The sequence below is a fragment of the Mustela nigripes genome, chromosome 2 (genome assembly GCF_022355385.1).
Source record: "Mustela nigripes isolate SB6536 chromosome 2, MUSNIG.SB6536, whole genome shotgun sequence".
NCBI classification, from domain to species: Eukaryota; Metazoa; Chordata; class Mammalia; order Carnivora; family Mustelidae; genus Mustela; species Mustela nigripes.
The window spans coordinates 56004207-56019101 of NC_081558.1; the positions used below are offsets into that span (position 1 = coordinate 56004207).

The 14895-nt window shown below is 50.9% G+C and overlaps 1 protein-coding gene across 1 annotated transcript in view; it reads left to right on the forward strand.

Moving 5' to 3' along the window:
• Positions 1-14689, forward strand: part of WNT7A (Wnt family member 7A) — a 60623-nt gene extending 45934 nt beyond the window's left edge. Inside the window, exon 4 of the mRNA XM_059387923.1 lies at positions 12219-14689. Within this exon, the coding sequence (XP_059243906.1) occupies positions 12219-12698 (480 nt within the window). The 3' untranslated portion in view covers positions 12699-14689. The remainder of the gene's footprint in view (positions 1-12218) is intronic.
• The last annotated feature ends 206 nt before the right edge of the window (positions 14690-14895 follow it).

Genomic DNA, 14895 nt, shown 5'->3' on the forward strand with positions numbered 1-14895 from the left:
CTTCCTTCTGTTCCACTGCCCCGCAGAGCTCCGGAGGCAGACTGCTTGCCAGAGAAGACCAGTTCCCCCACTTCCTAACTCCCTGGTGCCTTGGCTTTCTCACCTGTAGAATGGGGATGAGGATGAGAAATCTGCCTCGGGGGGCTTGCTGTACGGGTTCCGTGAGCTGTTTTATGTGAAGAATTTAGAATAGCAGCTGAAGGAAGTGAGTGGCTGTTCTTGGGGTTGAACGTGGTTTCCTGCCCTTGTGGGGCTCACAGTCTTGCAGGGAGGAAGAGGTGAAGCTTGGGTGGGAAGCCAGCCTGGAGCTCTTCCTGAGAAATTGTCCCTACTCTTATCCAAGACCAACACAAAAGTGTCACATGGTACTGTGAATAATTTAATGGTCAGAATAAGAGCAGCCACATGTCTGGAGAGCCTCCTTTGGCCTGGCACCTATACCTTTGGTCATTTGGTCCTGGCCTCGCCCACCAGGGGGTGAGTTCCACTGAACAAGGAAACAAAAACCAAGGCTCATAGAGGTGGTGTATCTTACCCACCTGTGTCCCAGCCAGGATCTGGTAGATGACACAGTTGTAGGAAGAGAAGAGAGTGTAATGAAGGGATTACTTCAAAGGATGTGGGCAGCATTTGGGGACTCCTGTGAGGGCTATTGCAGCACCTGGTACCGGTGACACTGGGGAGCTCTTATTACCTAGAGGCCTGAAGGGACAGGTAACACTGAGCAGAAGAGCCAGGCTGGCCAACAGTGGAGGGATCAAAGGAAAGCAGATGCCCAGCTAACCTCAATCTCCAGCCCTCAAGTTCTTGGCCTCCCCAAGGCCCTTTCAAGCAAACCAGTCTTCCCCCACCTCCCCCAGATCTTTGCATACTGTGACTTAAAACCCATGGGCTAGCTATCAGCTTTACAAAAAGCATCTCTCCTACACAGATAAAGGGAGCTGTGTATCAGTTAGGATATTTTAAGATATAGGAGACAGAAACTACTCAAGCCAGCTTTAAAACAAAGGAAATTCATCAGTTCATGGAACTGAATTGTCCTGGGATAATGCATTCAGGTCCAGCTTGATCCAGGATGCAGATGATATTCCTAGGAGCCAGCTGCACATACCCATCACACTGTCTTTTTTTCTCAGCTCTGCTTTCCCAGTTAACTTCATCTTCACACCCATATGATTGCAGGATGCCTATCCATAACTCTGGTTCCTGCATTCCTTCTTCACATCTGGTGGGAAATGACCAGAAAAGTTCTTATCTTTTCTTCACACTGAATCCCCAGGACTTATTCTTATTGGCCCTGGCTGGCCTGAGTCAAGATCCTATCCTTGGCCATGACCAGTGAGACCTGGGAGCAATGGGCAATGTGAACCACGAGCAATGAGCTGTGGGATCGGAGAACAATGAGCAATGGGACCTGGGAGTAATGACTGGTAGGAACTGGGAGGTGAGCAGTGGGATCTGGGAGGGATGACTGGCAGGTGCTGGGAGCCATCGCTGACAGGATGACCATAGTGTGGGTGGCTGGGAAAGCCTCACTGAGGAGGCAGTGTTTGCAGAGCTCTGAAGGCCACAGCAGCCTTGTGAAACCAGGCACAAAGAGAAGGCTGGAAGCAGGAGAGATCCAGGCTTGCTGAGTCCTGCCGGCATTGGTGGGCAGTGCAGGATGCTCTGAGGAAGAAGACCATTTTCTGCGGCTCCTGAAGGTTTGGGGGGTGGGTCAGACAATGGGGAGAGGAATGGAGCTGCACACCCAGTGGAGGGTGTGGCAGGAGTCACGGACCACCCTGAGGTGGGATATCCTCCTGGACTGTGGGGGGGTGTCACGATCTTCCCAGTGGCCTCAGCATGGGAGGGTCTGTGAGAGGGAGCAGTGGAATTCAATGCTGAGAAACAGCTTTAGGTTTTTTCCAATTTAGATGCCTTCAGAATGCTTCGGAAGGTGACAGAGGCTCCCAGTCACAGGAGTGCCACGCAGCATGGACTGGGTGGGAGTTCAAGGTCACTGTCTGATCTCCCTCCCCTCAGAACCCTTTCTGCTTCCCAGAAGTTCACCCCCAGACCCTCTGGGCAGCCCCAAGAGTCTGCCATGGCCCAGGAGGCCAGCTTCAATAGTATCTATTTGGTGTTATGAATCAAGGAATTTCTGGAGCCAAGTTTCTCCCAAGGCCCCTCCCAGGCCTAAGAATCCTGTCCTGGGTAATTCTGGGCTCTGGGCAGCACCTAGTACATTGTTGGCACTTCCTGGGGGACCTGTCAGAAAGAGATTGATTTTTCTCCCTCCAGCAATGCAGAAAATCCTTCCTGCTCTCCAGATAGGTTTGAAGCTGAGTTGGGGGATAGAGAAGCAGATTGAGAGTAGCCCCACCCTACCCTCTGCAGGCATCCCCACTGCAGACCCCAACTGCTGCTACCACACTCTCTAGGACGGGGAGCTCATCACTTCCCCAGCAACCCCCATCCAGGTCTGGTCAGCTTGGTGGGGAAGGCTGGCATCTCACTGACCAGGGATCTACTATCCTGTGACTCCTCTCCAGCTGGAGTCCCCGTTCTGCCCTCTGGATGGACACACTGTCCCTCCCACTCACCCTGTCCCAGGACAGATCTGCAGAGCAGGTGGGGCAGTGACCAGAGCAACCAGACACTGCCTTCTCTAGGCTGGTCAGCTCCATCTACTTCAGTATGGGGTCTCCAGCCCTTTTTCCTATACATACTGTGTCTCTGTCCATCTGCCAGGGCATAGCTCAGTTCTGAAAATCACATAGCAATCTCCTCCCTTACTGTGGGCACCAGACCTCAGTTAATATGACCTCAGGCTTTTTTAGCAGCTTATTAGCTCATAATGAACCTGTGGTCATGTAAAGCTTTCAGTTTTTCTCAGAATATCTTATCCTGTGCTTTTGTAATTTTTTTTTGATACCAAAGATTATAGGTGTTTACCCCACTTCTGGCTGGTTTCAACCACATGCTTTAGTCTGTGAGAGAGACTGAATACTGACTGGGACTCCAGTCACATTCTCTCCTGTGGGCACCCATGCTGACTAGGGACAGATTTCAGTGGCACCAAAAGCCTCCCCAGACACCCCTCTTATGGGTTACTCACTATGCCAGAAATTTCCCCATCATATCTTCAATACATGCTCTTCCTCCAGCCTAGTCCTTCTTTGGGTTCCTTGTTTCAGTGCATAGTGTCCATAGCCATGGGAGGCCTGTGAGTTGCACTGGACCCCCACAATCTCCCCACGGATCATTCACCAAGTATTGCTCATGTTTCCCTCCCAAACCCTCCATCTATGTCAGAGCCACTGTCGTCTCTGGCTTGTGTGATGGGGACGGTTTCTTTCCATATCACTATCCTGCCACTCTGACCTTCTCTAACTTGATGTCTGCTCTGTCTGGAATGATCTCTAAAGGTGTCATTCGGACCTTGCTACTCCCTTGCCTGAAAGGCCCCTAGTGGCACGCCTTGGCTGGAGGGTGATCCAGGCTCCTCCCTGCCCTGAGTGGCCAGCCCCCGGCCCCTTCCCATTTCTCTCATGGACAGGCCGCATCCCTCCTACCTCAGGGCCTTGGCATGTGCTCTTTCCTGGTCTGAAATGCCCCTTCCCCATCCTGCTAAATTTGGCTAAGTTTGAGCCCTCCTGTTTTCTGGCTGCCAGCTCGGCCTTTGCCTTCTTGGGGGAAGCTTCCTGGTACTGCACCCAAGCGCAGCTACTCTTGGGTCGAAACTTTTCTTTGCATTCTGTCCCACTCCTTCATGGAACACACTAATTTATAATTAGATTCAGGAGGGCTATCATGGCTGCTTCCAGCTGGGATCTGGGATCTGCAGGCCCAGAGAAGGCAGGGATGGTATCTTCCTGCCTCAGGGTCTTCCCAGGTCTCTGGTAGTGGTGGTGATCCCAAATGGACCAAATGGCACACAGTGCTCAATGCAAAATGAGTCAGTGAATGAACATGGATAGACATGCACTAGGTCCTTCTTTCTGCTTCCTACTGGTCAGTACCGTCTCCACGCCAGGCTTTCTCTGTCAGAGGCCAGGGAGGTGGAGGTGAATGTCCTGGCCCCCATTTCCGAGGAATGTCACAGGCGGGGTTCTTGAGAAGCAGAGGCTGAGATGGTGTTTTAGGTCCCAGGTACTCAGTAGGGCTCAGCCGAGGGAAAGGGGAGGAGCAGGACTGGACCGAGATGCTCTGCTGCAGTGTTGGCCAGACAAAGCCGTGGGAAGAACTCTAGAGCAGGTACTGCCCATCAGAGTGGCCAGACCTGTTACCCCTCCCTCTCTCCGCCTCTGGCTGCAGCCCACCCAATTAGGCTGCAGTTCTGCAACTGGGGCAGGCCCTGGAGTATCTGACCACTGGGGACTGCATGCTGATTGCACTCCTGGCCCCATAATGCACTGGGGCTCGCTCGTGTGGGCTCACAGGCACCGTGTTAAAAATCCAGGGATTTGTGAGCCAATTGCTAAATCACTTGTAGCTTAAAAATCAGCCATGATAGGAACATTGCTCCCGAAGAAATTAGCGAATACTACACAAGGTACAAAAGGGCTTATTTTCCTGCCCCCTCCCACCCCGAGCCAATTGGCTAGCACCTTACTAGCTGTAGCTTGGATGCAAGACTTCCCTTGAAGGGGCATATGAATGGTATAGTTCCACGTCCACCACAGAGACCCACTGGCCTGATGGGAGATGCTGACAGGTAGACAGTCTCACAGGGCCAAGTTGACAGGTATCAATAGCCCAGGATAGCCATGAAGAACCTGAGGGAGTCACTGACAATCAAGGCAGGCTTCGTGGAGGAGGTGACTTTTTTCTGACATGACAGCATGTTCAAAAGGTACAAAAGACAACCCCATGAGAAGGAAGGCTCCTGTCTTCACAAATCCCCGGCACTGGGTACCCTCTCCGGAAGTTGCCACTCTTACCAATTTCTCATGCATTCTTCCAGAGAGATTATTCTGTGTTCTTACTAACACCAGTGCATGTATTTTTTTCCTTCTCACACCAGTGAGCTCGTGGTCTGCATAGTTTTCCGCACCTTGCTTTGTTCTCTTCCCCGTGTCTCTTGCCAATCAGCCCTCATTAGTAAGTACAGAACTGCCTTGTTCTCTTTAACAGCTGCAGGACATTCCAGTTTAGAGAATCATCAGAATTTATGTAACCATTCCCCATTGGTGGAACTTTTGATTCTCTTGGGCTTTCGATATTTCAGATAACCCCCTCTGTGAGGTACTCTGTGTCATTTGGCACATGCATGAGTCTCCCCCAGAGGGCACAGACCCGGTGGCGGACTTGTTGAGTTGAGCCTCTGATATGGCAGTAAAGATTAGCCGGGTAAAGAACAGGAGACCAGATCCAAGAGGTAGACAAGGACAGGCCTGGCAGTCAAGAGGAAAGGGCTCGTTCTCAGCTCACCTCAAAGGAGCCGCGTCTCGCCACTGGCATCACAGTCATGGCCAGTCCACTGGGTGCACTCAGACTAGGAAATTATAGAGTGTTTAGGAAGGGGCTGCTGTCCAACAACTGAGGGACGGGGGACAGCATGTAGCATAGCCACACAGTCATGACAAAGAAAGACGTATTGGTACAAGCTACACCATGTTACATGGAGGGACCTTAAAAACACTGTGCTGGGGCACCTGGGTGGCTCAGTGGGTTAAAGCCTCTGCCTTCAGCTCAGGTCATGATCTCAGGGTCTTGGGATGGAGCCCCACGTCGGGCTCTTCTGCTCAGCAGGGAACCTGCTTCCTCCTCTCTCTCTGCCTGCCTCTCTGCCTACTTGTCATCTCTGTCTGTCAAATAAATAAAATCTTTAAAAAACAAAAACGAAAAAAACACTGTGCTGAATTAAGGAAACTAGACCCACAAAAGGCCATCTTATTATAGGGTGCCATTTATGTGAAATGTCTCAAATGGGAAAATCATCAAGACAGAATACTATTTAGTGGCTGCCTGAGACAGAGGGGAGGGAAGAAATAGGGAACGACCCTTGGCAGGTATGCAGTGTCTTTCTAGGGAGATGAAAATGAGGGTCCCAGTGGGGAGCAAGCAGGAGGAGTTCCCTCCTGCCCTCTAATCTCCCAACAGGGCTTCCGCAGTTCAGGCCTAACTGGAGGTGGCAGCTGCATTCATACTGTCCCATGACCGATATCCACCAGGCCCAACCAGCCAGTCACCAGTAGCAATGGTTAGGTGCCCTATACTATCTCCTGTGGCATGAAGCAAAGGTCAGGAGCACAGGGAGTGGTCTGGAAAGACATACAGACTCACACTCCGGTCTTGCTTAAGTCCCTCCCTTTCTCTTCACCTGTGAAATGGGATGATAATGGCCACCTCTGAGGGAATGTCAGGAAAATCAGGAGTTTTACCTGATGAGGGGAACATATTTCCTTCTCTTCTCCACCTGTGACTGCGTGTTGGCTACGAGGTGGGATTTTATTGTGAGTGGGCAGGGAAGCCAGTGGAGGCCAGGAACAGGAGTGAGGATTTATAAGGTAAAATGTGAACCCCTATTGCAGCCGCTTCTTGTCTCCCCCAAAAGAGCCACCCCCTCCCCGCGGCACCACCAGCCCACTAATCTGGGGCCCCTTGCTGTGTTCAGATCCCAGGCCATCGGTGGGGTGAGAAGTGGGAGACCTCCATGTTCTCCAGAGACGACACTCTTGAGACACCAGACCATGAACCTCACAGATTTATTTTCTCCTTTACTTTCCTGCTGCATCGAAGCAACTCTCTATCCCAGGATGGCCAAACAGCAGACCCCAAGCAGGCTGCTGTGGCTACCATGTAAGCTGGGACCCACCAGTGCAATCAGGGTCATAAAATATTGACATGAGTCCATTGCAGCTGCTCCAAGCCCTCTGATCGCCCCTCCCCTGATCTTAGTTGCTCCCAGGATCCTCAGCACTTCCCCTCCGTCCAGCCTGGCAGGGCCTCCCAGACCCTGAACATTCGGGGGAGTTTGTTCTGTCTCACTGCCTGCTGGTCATGGAATAGTTTGAATGTGTCCTGTTGGTGAATTTCCCTTTGGGCATTTCCTAGGCACCTGCTCTGTGCCAAACTCTAGGAAGGTGCAAGAGGTTGTATCATCTTAGAGCCTGCAGACTCTTCAAACCCTTAGAGCCTACATGTCCCTGGATCACAATCCAGACTGTCCCAATGGAAATGGAGCTCTGAAGTCCCTCTAGACAGCCAAGAAGCTGGTAGCCAGCCTGGTCTTCGGGGGTGTGGGGTGGGGTCAGGGGGTGCAAAGAATGTGGCTTTGTCCCACACTTGCTTCCTCTGCTCTTGTCCCCTGCCTCAGGCAGAGGGCTGGGTGCCCATCCGGATGCCCGCCTGGGTGGCCAGTTCTGGCCAGGGCAGCTGTGATTATGCACAGCTTAGCACAGATGTAATGCAATCACCGGGGCTCTGAAAATGCAAAGTTTGCTGGGTTCACAGGCTGGACATCATCTGATGAGGGCCCCACACAAATACTGCAATGGCCTCAGGCCAGCTGTGGCCTCACAGGAAGAGGGAGGCAGTGTACGGAGGCAGTGAACGGAAGGCTCCATGAAGTGGGAGTAGCAGCCATACCCAGCCTGACCCCAGAGTCTGACCTCGGCACTGGGGGTCCTGGCCCAGCATCCGCCGAACACAAACAGTCAGTGTCACAGCCTCAAAAATACTACCTATTGCTTTTCCACTAAAACCTTCAAGGATTTTTTTAAGAGAATCCACTCTATTAAGGTATAATTCACATACCATCCAGGGCACTCATATAAAGTGTACAGTTCCATGCTTTTTTTTTTTTTAACATATTCTCAGATGTGTTCCACCATCATAATTTTCGAGTATTTTCATTATCTCGGAGAGAAACCTGTAACCCCCAGCAGACACTCATTTCCCCCAGGCTCTTCCCAAACTGCTAATCTACCTTCTGTCTCTGTAGATGTGCCTCTTCTGGACATCGCATGTAAATGCAGCCATACAATTTGGGTCTGGCTTCTGTCACTGAGCGTGATGCTTCCAAGGTCCATCCGTGTTGTAGCGTGTGTCCTCACTTCATTCGTTTTTGTGGCCAAATAATGTTCCATTGTGTGTGCCTGTGCCATGTTTTCTGTATCCGTTCATCAGGTGATGGACAGTTGGGTTGTTTCCGCTCTTTGATGATTATGAAGAATGCTGCTGTTCACATTGGTTAACAAGTTTTTGTATGGGCCTATGTTTTCATTTCTCCTGAGTATATACCTAGGAGCAGAATTGCTGGCTGGGTGTCTTAGTCTTTTTAGGAGGCTATGACAAAGTCCCACGGACTGGGTGACATATAAACAACAGACATTTATGTCTCACAGTTATGGAGGCTGGAAGTCCAAGATGAAAGCACACAGCATCTCGCCCTCTTTCTAGTTCAAAGCCAGTGCGGTCTTCCTGTGACCTCACATGGTGGAAGGGTAACCCCTAATGGGGTCTCTCTGGAGCCTCTTTTATAAGGCATTCATCCCATTCATGACAGCTCCATCCTCATGACTTAAGAACCTCCCAGAGGCTCCACTTACTAGGATTTCAACACATGAATTTGGGGGTGGACTCAAACATTCAGTCTATAGCACTGGGCCATATGATAACCCTGTGTTTCACATTTTGGGGAACCACAGGGCTGCTCCATTTCACATTCCCACTGATGGTGTGTCAAGGTTTCCATTTCTCCACACTCTTACTAACACTTGCATATCTGTATTTCTTCTGTCAGCCATCCTAGAGGGTGGGAAGTGGCTATTCTGATTTGCATTTGCCTGATGCAAATGATGTTGAGCTTAGTGCTTAGTGGCTTTTGGACCCACTGCATTTTTATAAATTGTGACATATAGCTTCTATGCAAAAAAGCTCATGGGACATTCGTACTATTTAAAAGAAAGATTATAAAGCATCAGTGCCCCCGGTGACCTTTGTCAACCACAGTCCCTCACACCCCAGCCCAGAAACAGCCACTGTCTTGGTATTTGTGACCCTCATTTCTTTACTTCTTATTGTACTTTCCCCCTCTGTAGGTGGCCTTGAAACATACAATTCACTTTTGCCTACCTTTGAACTTGATATACATGAATTCATCCCGGGGACATCTTTTCCGACTGCTTTTTGCCCTCCCCACTGTATTTCTGGGCTTGACCTCTGTTGGTGTGCTTTGCTATAGCTGTTCATTGTCACTGTCCTGTAGGGTCCCGAAGAGTGCACCTCTTAGCTTATCCATCCCACCACGCTGGACATACAGAGAGTGCCCAGTGCGAAGACACCATGAATCCACTCTAGGCAGTCTCCATACATCCATCAATGCTGCTGCTATGAACATCCTTGAACCTATTTCCTGTGCACATGAGCATTTCATTCTCTCAAGTATATGCCTTGGAAGTGAGATTTCTGAGCCGTAGGTCAGCACGTGTTAGGAGACGCCATGCCATGTGTGCACACCCCCCTGGCCCTGCATCTTTAGGAGCGTCAGAATCCATTCTGATTATCCCCCAGCATATCCATGTCGAAATGTCTGACTACACTGCAATCTCAGTCAGCCGGAACCTGCTGCCTAACCCTGCCCCCAAGCGCATCGCCACACCCCTGAGCTGTGCTCTTTTCCCACGCTTCTCAAGCCGAGGCAGGAAGGAAGGCTGGACTCTTAGGAACTATATCCTCACTGACGTCCAAAAGGGACATCTGTGTTATTTGACGGGGCTGCTCACCCAGGAGGTGCTCTGTCCCACTAGGTGTCCTGGAATCAGAGCATTCAGCCAGCTGAAAGCTCTGTCCCTGAACATTCTGGATGCTTGTGGCATTGCTGGCTCATCGGATTACAGACACCATGGTTTAAACAGGGTGGTGCTCCCTTCCCAGTGAGACCACTGACCCAAGCTCTGGTCCTCTCCTCCTGGATGCAGAGCTCTTAGGATGGGGAGGACCCTGAACACAAGCCCATTCTTGGAGACAGGAACCAGATCTTGCCACCTCTGTATCCCCAGCACTGGTATTGGCCCAGGCCCAGAGGCAGAGCTAGTGACTATTTCTTGAATGTCTGATTCTGTTCCAGCACCCTGACTTTTGCCAGAAAAGAGGGAATTGCCTTTATTCCATGTTTCAGTGACGGCAGCTGAGGCCCAGAGAGGGAGTGTGACAATTCCAAGGTCACAAAGCAAGTAAGCGGCAGTTGGTTCAAGCAGTTGGTTCACAGCCCTCAGCAGTAAAATCCTCGCCTCTGAATGCCCCCACAGACCAGCTCCAGGACTTAGCTGAGCCTCAGTTTTTACCCCTGTAAAATGGAATCATACTAACCTCATGGAGTTCAACGATGCCACTTACAGAGGCATGGGCCCAGTGCGTGTACAGGTGATTAATAAGTGTTTAGGTATTTACTCATTAATCCACTTTTTTTTTTCCACTATATAACAAGCCAAGTAAATTTGACAGTCCACATGGAGACCATGAAAATGCTCAGACACTGTGACCCAGAAACTGCTCACTCGTACCTTCCCGCCCTAGTGTCTGGTACACAGTAGGACCTTCATAAATGTCGACTGCGATAAAATCAGACTGAAGATGATGATAAGGGAAGAGAAGCTTTAGTTCCAAAGATACTTCCTTCTATAATATAGTTTTTAAAAAGAAAGAAGAAAGAAGGGAAGGAGTGAAGAGATTTTAAAAAGAACAAATCCCAAAGCCTAATAACAACCTAAATACCAAGTACCACGGGGGTTTGGTAAATGTTGCCTCCTTTGCTTGCATGGATATTCCAAGGCAGGGGTCAGCAAAATATGGCTTACGGGCCATCTGTGGCCCACTGTCCAAGTATGTAGAGAAGAATGAAACCCAGGCATTAGCTTTCCCTGTTCTTCAACCTCACATCTGTTTAATCACATAGTATGTTCTTTTCAGCATCCAACTTCTTTCTCTCAGCATTACATCTTAGAGATCTGTTCTTCCTGTGTGTATTAGTTCATTCTTTTCTGTTGCTATCAAGTGTTTTATTGTATGATTACAATTAATATCAATTGTCACTCCCATTTTGCACAAGGGGAAAATGCAGCACAGAGGACTCAAGGAAGTTGCCCGAGGGCACACAGCAAGTTTGTGTTAGATCTGGGATTTAAACCCGGGGTCCAGCTTCTGTGCTTTTCATTCCTTGTACAACACTGCGTCTCAGTGCTAGGGCAATGGGAGCCTGAGGGGAATTGGGAACTCAGAAAAAGAGGTACCCCACGTAGGCTGGAGGTCAGAGAAAGCTGCCAGGGACATCCAGGGGAATGGGGCATAGCCCAGGAAGGCTAAATCAGAGCCAGGGTTCCCATCTTTGGGTGTTCACCGTGCCTGGCAGATGTCTTAAGTGGTCAAGCAGATGACCTCTGAAAATACAAGCTCGAGGTCAAGGAGGCAATATGGAGAGGTGGGGACTATGGCAAGTTGAGGGATACCAGCCAGTGAAGGAGGCAGCTCCAGGTGTCGCTGCTGTGTGACAGTGCTGACAAAGGCTGCGGTGAGCAGGGCTGTCACGCTGCCATGTGTAGTCAACTTTCCACCCAGCAGGTCTGCCCTCAGTCATACCAGTTAGTAAATGCTTTGAATCGCATCCTAGAGTTGCCAGATGCCCTTTCTATTTGTCAAAACACAGAAACCAACCAACCAACCAACTGAACCTGGAAGTCTATCTGCTGGTTTTTAAATGTTGGTTTAAAAATGATTTTAAACCTGTGCAGGCTAAGGGCACCTGGTGCGGAGCTCAGTTGGTTAAGCGTCTGCCTTCAGCTCAGGTCATGATCCTGGGGTCCTGGGATCTGGTCCCTCCTGGTGCTCCCTTCTCAACCAGAAGTCTGCCTCCCCCACTACGTCTGCCTCTCCCCTGCTTGTCCTTGCTCACTCATTCTCTCCCTCTCTTACATAAATAAATAAACAAAATAAAATAAACCTGCCCAGGTCAAAAAGAACCCTCTGTGTGCCCTGGACTGGCCTGAATGCATTTGAGCACCAATCTAATCACCAGATAGGAGCTGGGAGGGACCGGGAGAGCAAGTGGGCTCCAGGTAGAAGCACCGGTGAGAGGGATTTGAATCCAGGTCTGAGTTACCCCACCACAAAGAACCACAAAAGCGGGAGCCAGCTAGGCTGGATGGCAGGGCAAGGGTGGGCTGGGCTGGGGGCCACCCCAGGCCAGTGCATGCAGTGACGGGTGCTGTGCTCTTCCCCACCCACCCCTGCAGATCCTGGAGGAAAATATGAAGCTGGAGTGTAAGTGCCATGGTGTGTCCGGCTCGTGCACCACAAAGACATGCTGGACGACGCTGCCGCAGTTCCGGGAGCTGGGCTACGTGCTCAAGGACAAGTACAACGAGGCGGTCCATGTGGAGCCCGTGCGTGCCAGCCGCAACAAGCGGCCCACCTTCCTGAAGATCAAGAAGCCACTGTCATACCGCAAGCCCATGGACACAGACCTGGTGTACATCGAGAAGTCACCCAACTACTGCGAGGAGGACCCGGTGACGGGCAGTGTGGGCACACAGGGCCGCGCCTGCAACAAGACAGCCCCGCAGGCCAGCGGCTGCGACCTCATGTGCTGTGGCCGCGGCTACAACACCCACCAGTATGCCCGCGTGTGGCAGTGCAACTGCAAGTTCCACTGGTGCTGTTACGTCAAGTGCAACACCTGCAGCGAGCGCACCGAGGTGTACACGTGCAAGTGAGCCCGGGACTCAGCTTGTTGCCCTTGGGGCCGGCTGGGCACCTCCAGCCGCAAGTTAGACCGCAGCGGGGACGGGACAGCTTCCCAGCTGCAGTCACCCCGGCGGGTCTCTTCCAGGATATCCGTGGGAGGAATGCTGAGTTTGTCTTTTCTGCTGTGGGGAAACCTCTCCCAGGTTTCCCACAGGCACCCGGTGGAAAGATCTCCCCAGAGCCCTGGACTGTTCTCTTCCACACCCACTGCTGTTCCGCCCCACCCCACACGCCGCCAGGGGAGGGGGCCCTCCTCCGCTGGAGCAGAGCCTTTTGCACCAGGAGCTCTGGACCCAGGGGCCTCAATATAGCAATATTTAACAATTTATTCTGATAAAAAAATAATATTAATTTATTTAATTAAAAAGAATCCTTCCACCTCGTCGGGATCCGTTTTCTGCAATCAAAGTGGACCGCTTGCTTTCTTTGCGGGATAATTTTGTTGCTAGGACAAGGAGCCAAGTAGAACTGTAAATAACTATCCTTTACGCAGATATTTCTACTAGTTGATTTTGCGAGTACCTCCCCACCCACCCCCAGCACTAGATGTTTAAAAGCAGACGTCCTTTATACATATATAGATATATATACACACACGTTTATATTTTTTTGCTGTTTGCTGCTACTTATCCAGAAATTTAAGCTGGTCCAGATTTGGAGACATCGCCCAGATTACGATTTCCATCCTTTAGTCCTCCCCAGCTCAAACTTACACCAATAGAAGAATCCAGTTTGGAATACAGAGAGAGAGGAAAGATATTAATAAAACTCCCAACAGTTTCCATCTTTTGGAAAGTGAGCCACTGGATAAGAGAGAATATTTTGTAAGAGACTATTTTTATATGAATATTTTATTTATATTGAGTCTGCCTGTATCATTCCATGGCCTGTGCTTCTTCTTAATTCTGGTACTTGCTTTGGGGTAAGGAGCTGCGAGGCCTGGTTCCCATGGGGGCCCTTGCATAGCTGGGTTCTCGAGTTCTGTTGGCCAACCAGGCAGAAGTGGCCCCTGGATGCCTGGGTTGGGGTGTTATTGTTATTACCTGGGACAGAAATCAGATCCCCAGCCTAGGCCTTTTGAGCAAGGTCACTGAGCAGTGAGCTCATAGTGAGCCATGTGGGGGGCAGGCCTGTGCCCTTGGGATTGGGTGACTATCAGAGGGCTTGATGAATCACCACACGGCATAAATCAACTCAGGGAGCCCGTTCCCCAGCCGGATGCCCCTGCCATTGCCATGTGTTCTGAGAGCTGAGGCACAGTCCTCAGTTATGGGGCAGAAAAGCTGGGGTGAGGGGTCCCATGAGCAGCAGGGCTCAGCAGGGCTTCCTGGATGTCAGGGTCCTAGGGCAGACTGGCAGAGAGGTGTGGACAAGGCCTCTCTGCTCCTACATCCAATGCCTGCCAACCTGCAGAGCTCTCCTCTGAGAGGCTGTGGGTATTCTAATATGTGTCTGGTTGCATATCTGTGCATGCACAGGCGCGCACGTGTGTGTGCATGTGTGTGTGTGTGTCCCTCGGTAGTCTTGGGTAGTCACGTGACTTTGCACCTTCAAGTACCTCTGGGGTCCTGGGGCACCTACATTGTGTGGGCTCCTGCAACTACCCAACTCTGTGTCTCTCTCCATGGGCCTGAGAGATTCGGGGGGGGGGGGCGGTGCACGTGGGTTTGTTTCTGTGCATCTGCTGGTCCCCAGGTGTGTCTGCTTGCGGGTGAGGTGTGGTGTGAGGCTGACCACAGGGACCTTTGGTGATTGTGTTGAGCCACCAAGAGATGGCACCTCTGAACTCTGTGCCCACAGACACTGGTGAAACTCAGATACCTCTGAGACCACAGCCTGATGGCCCCACACGCTGGGAGTCCCTTGGTGTCTAGGCTGTGCTGGAACTCCCCAATGTTAGCACTGGGCCTGGATCACAGCATGGACAAATAAAATGGCTGGATGGTTGGTTGATATCTTCCGTTGGATCATTTATTTCTTCTTTACGTGGGTGTCACGATGGGTAGGGATGTGAAGCAATGAGTGGATGGATGGGTGAGTGGATGGATGGATGGATGGATGGGGGAGTGGGTAAGTGGATGGGTGCACATGTGGTTGGGGGAGTGGGTGGGTGGATGGGTGGATAGGTAGTGTGTGGCTAGGTGAGGGAGGAGAAAATATGTAGAA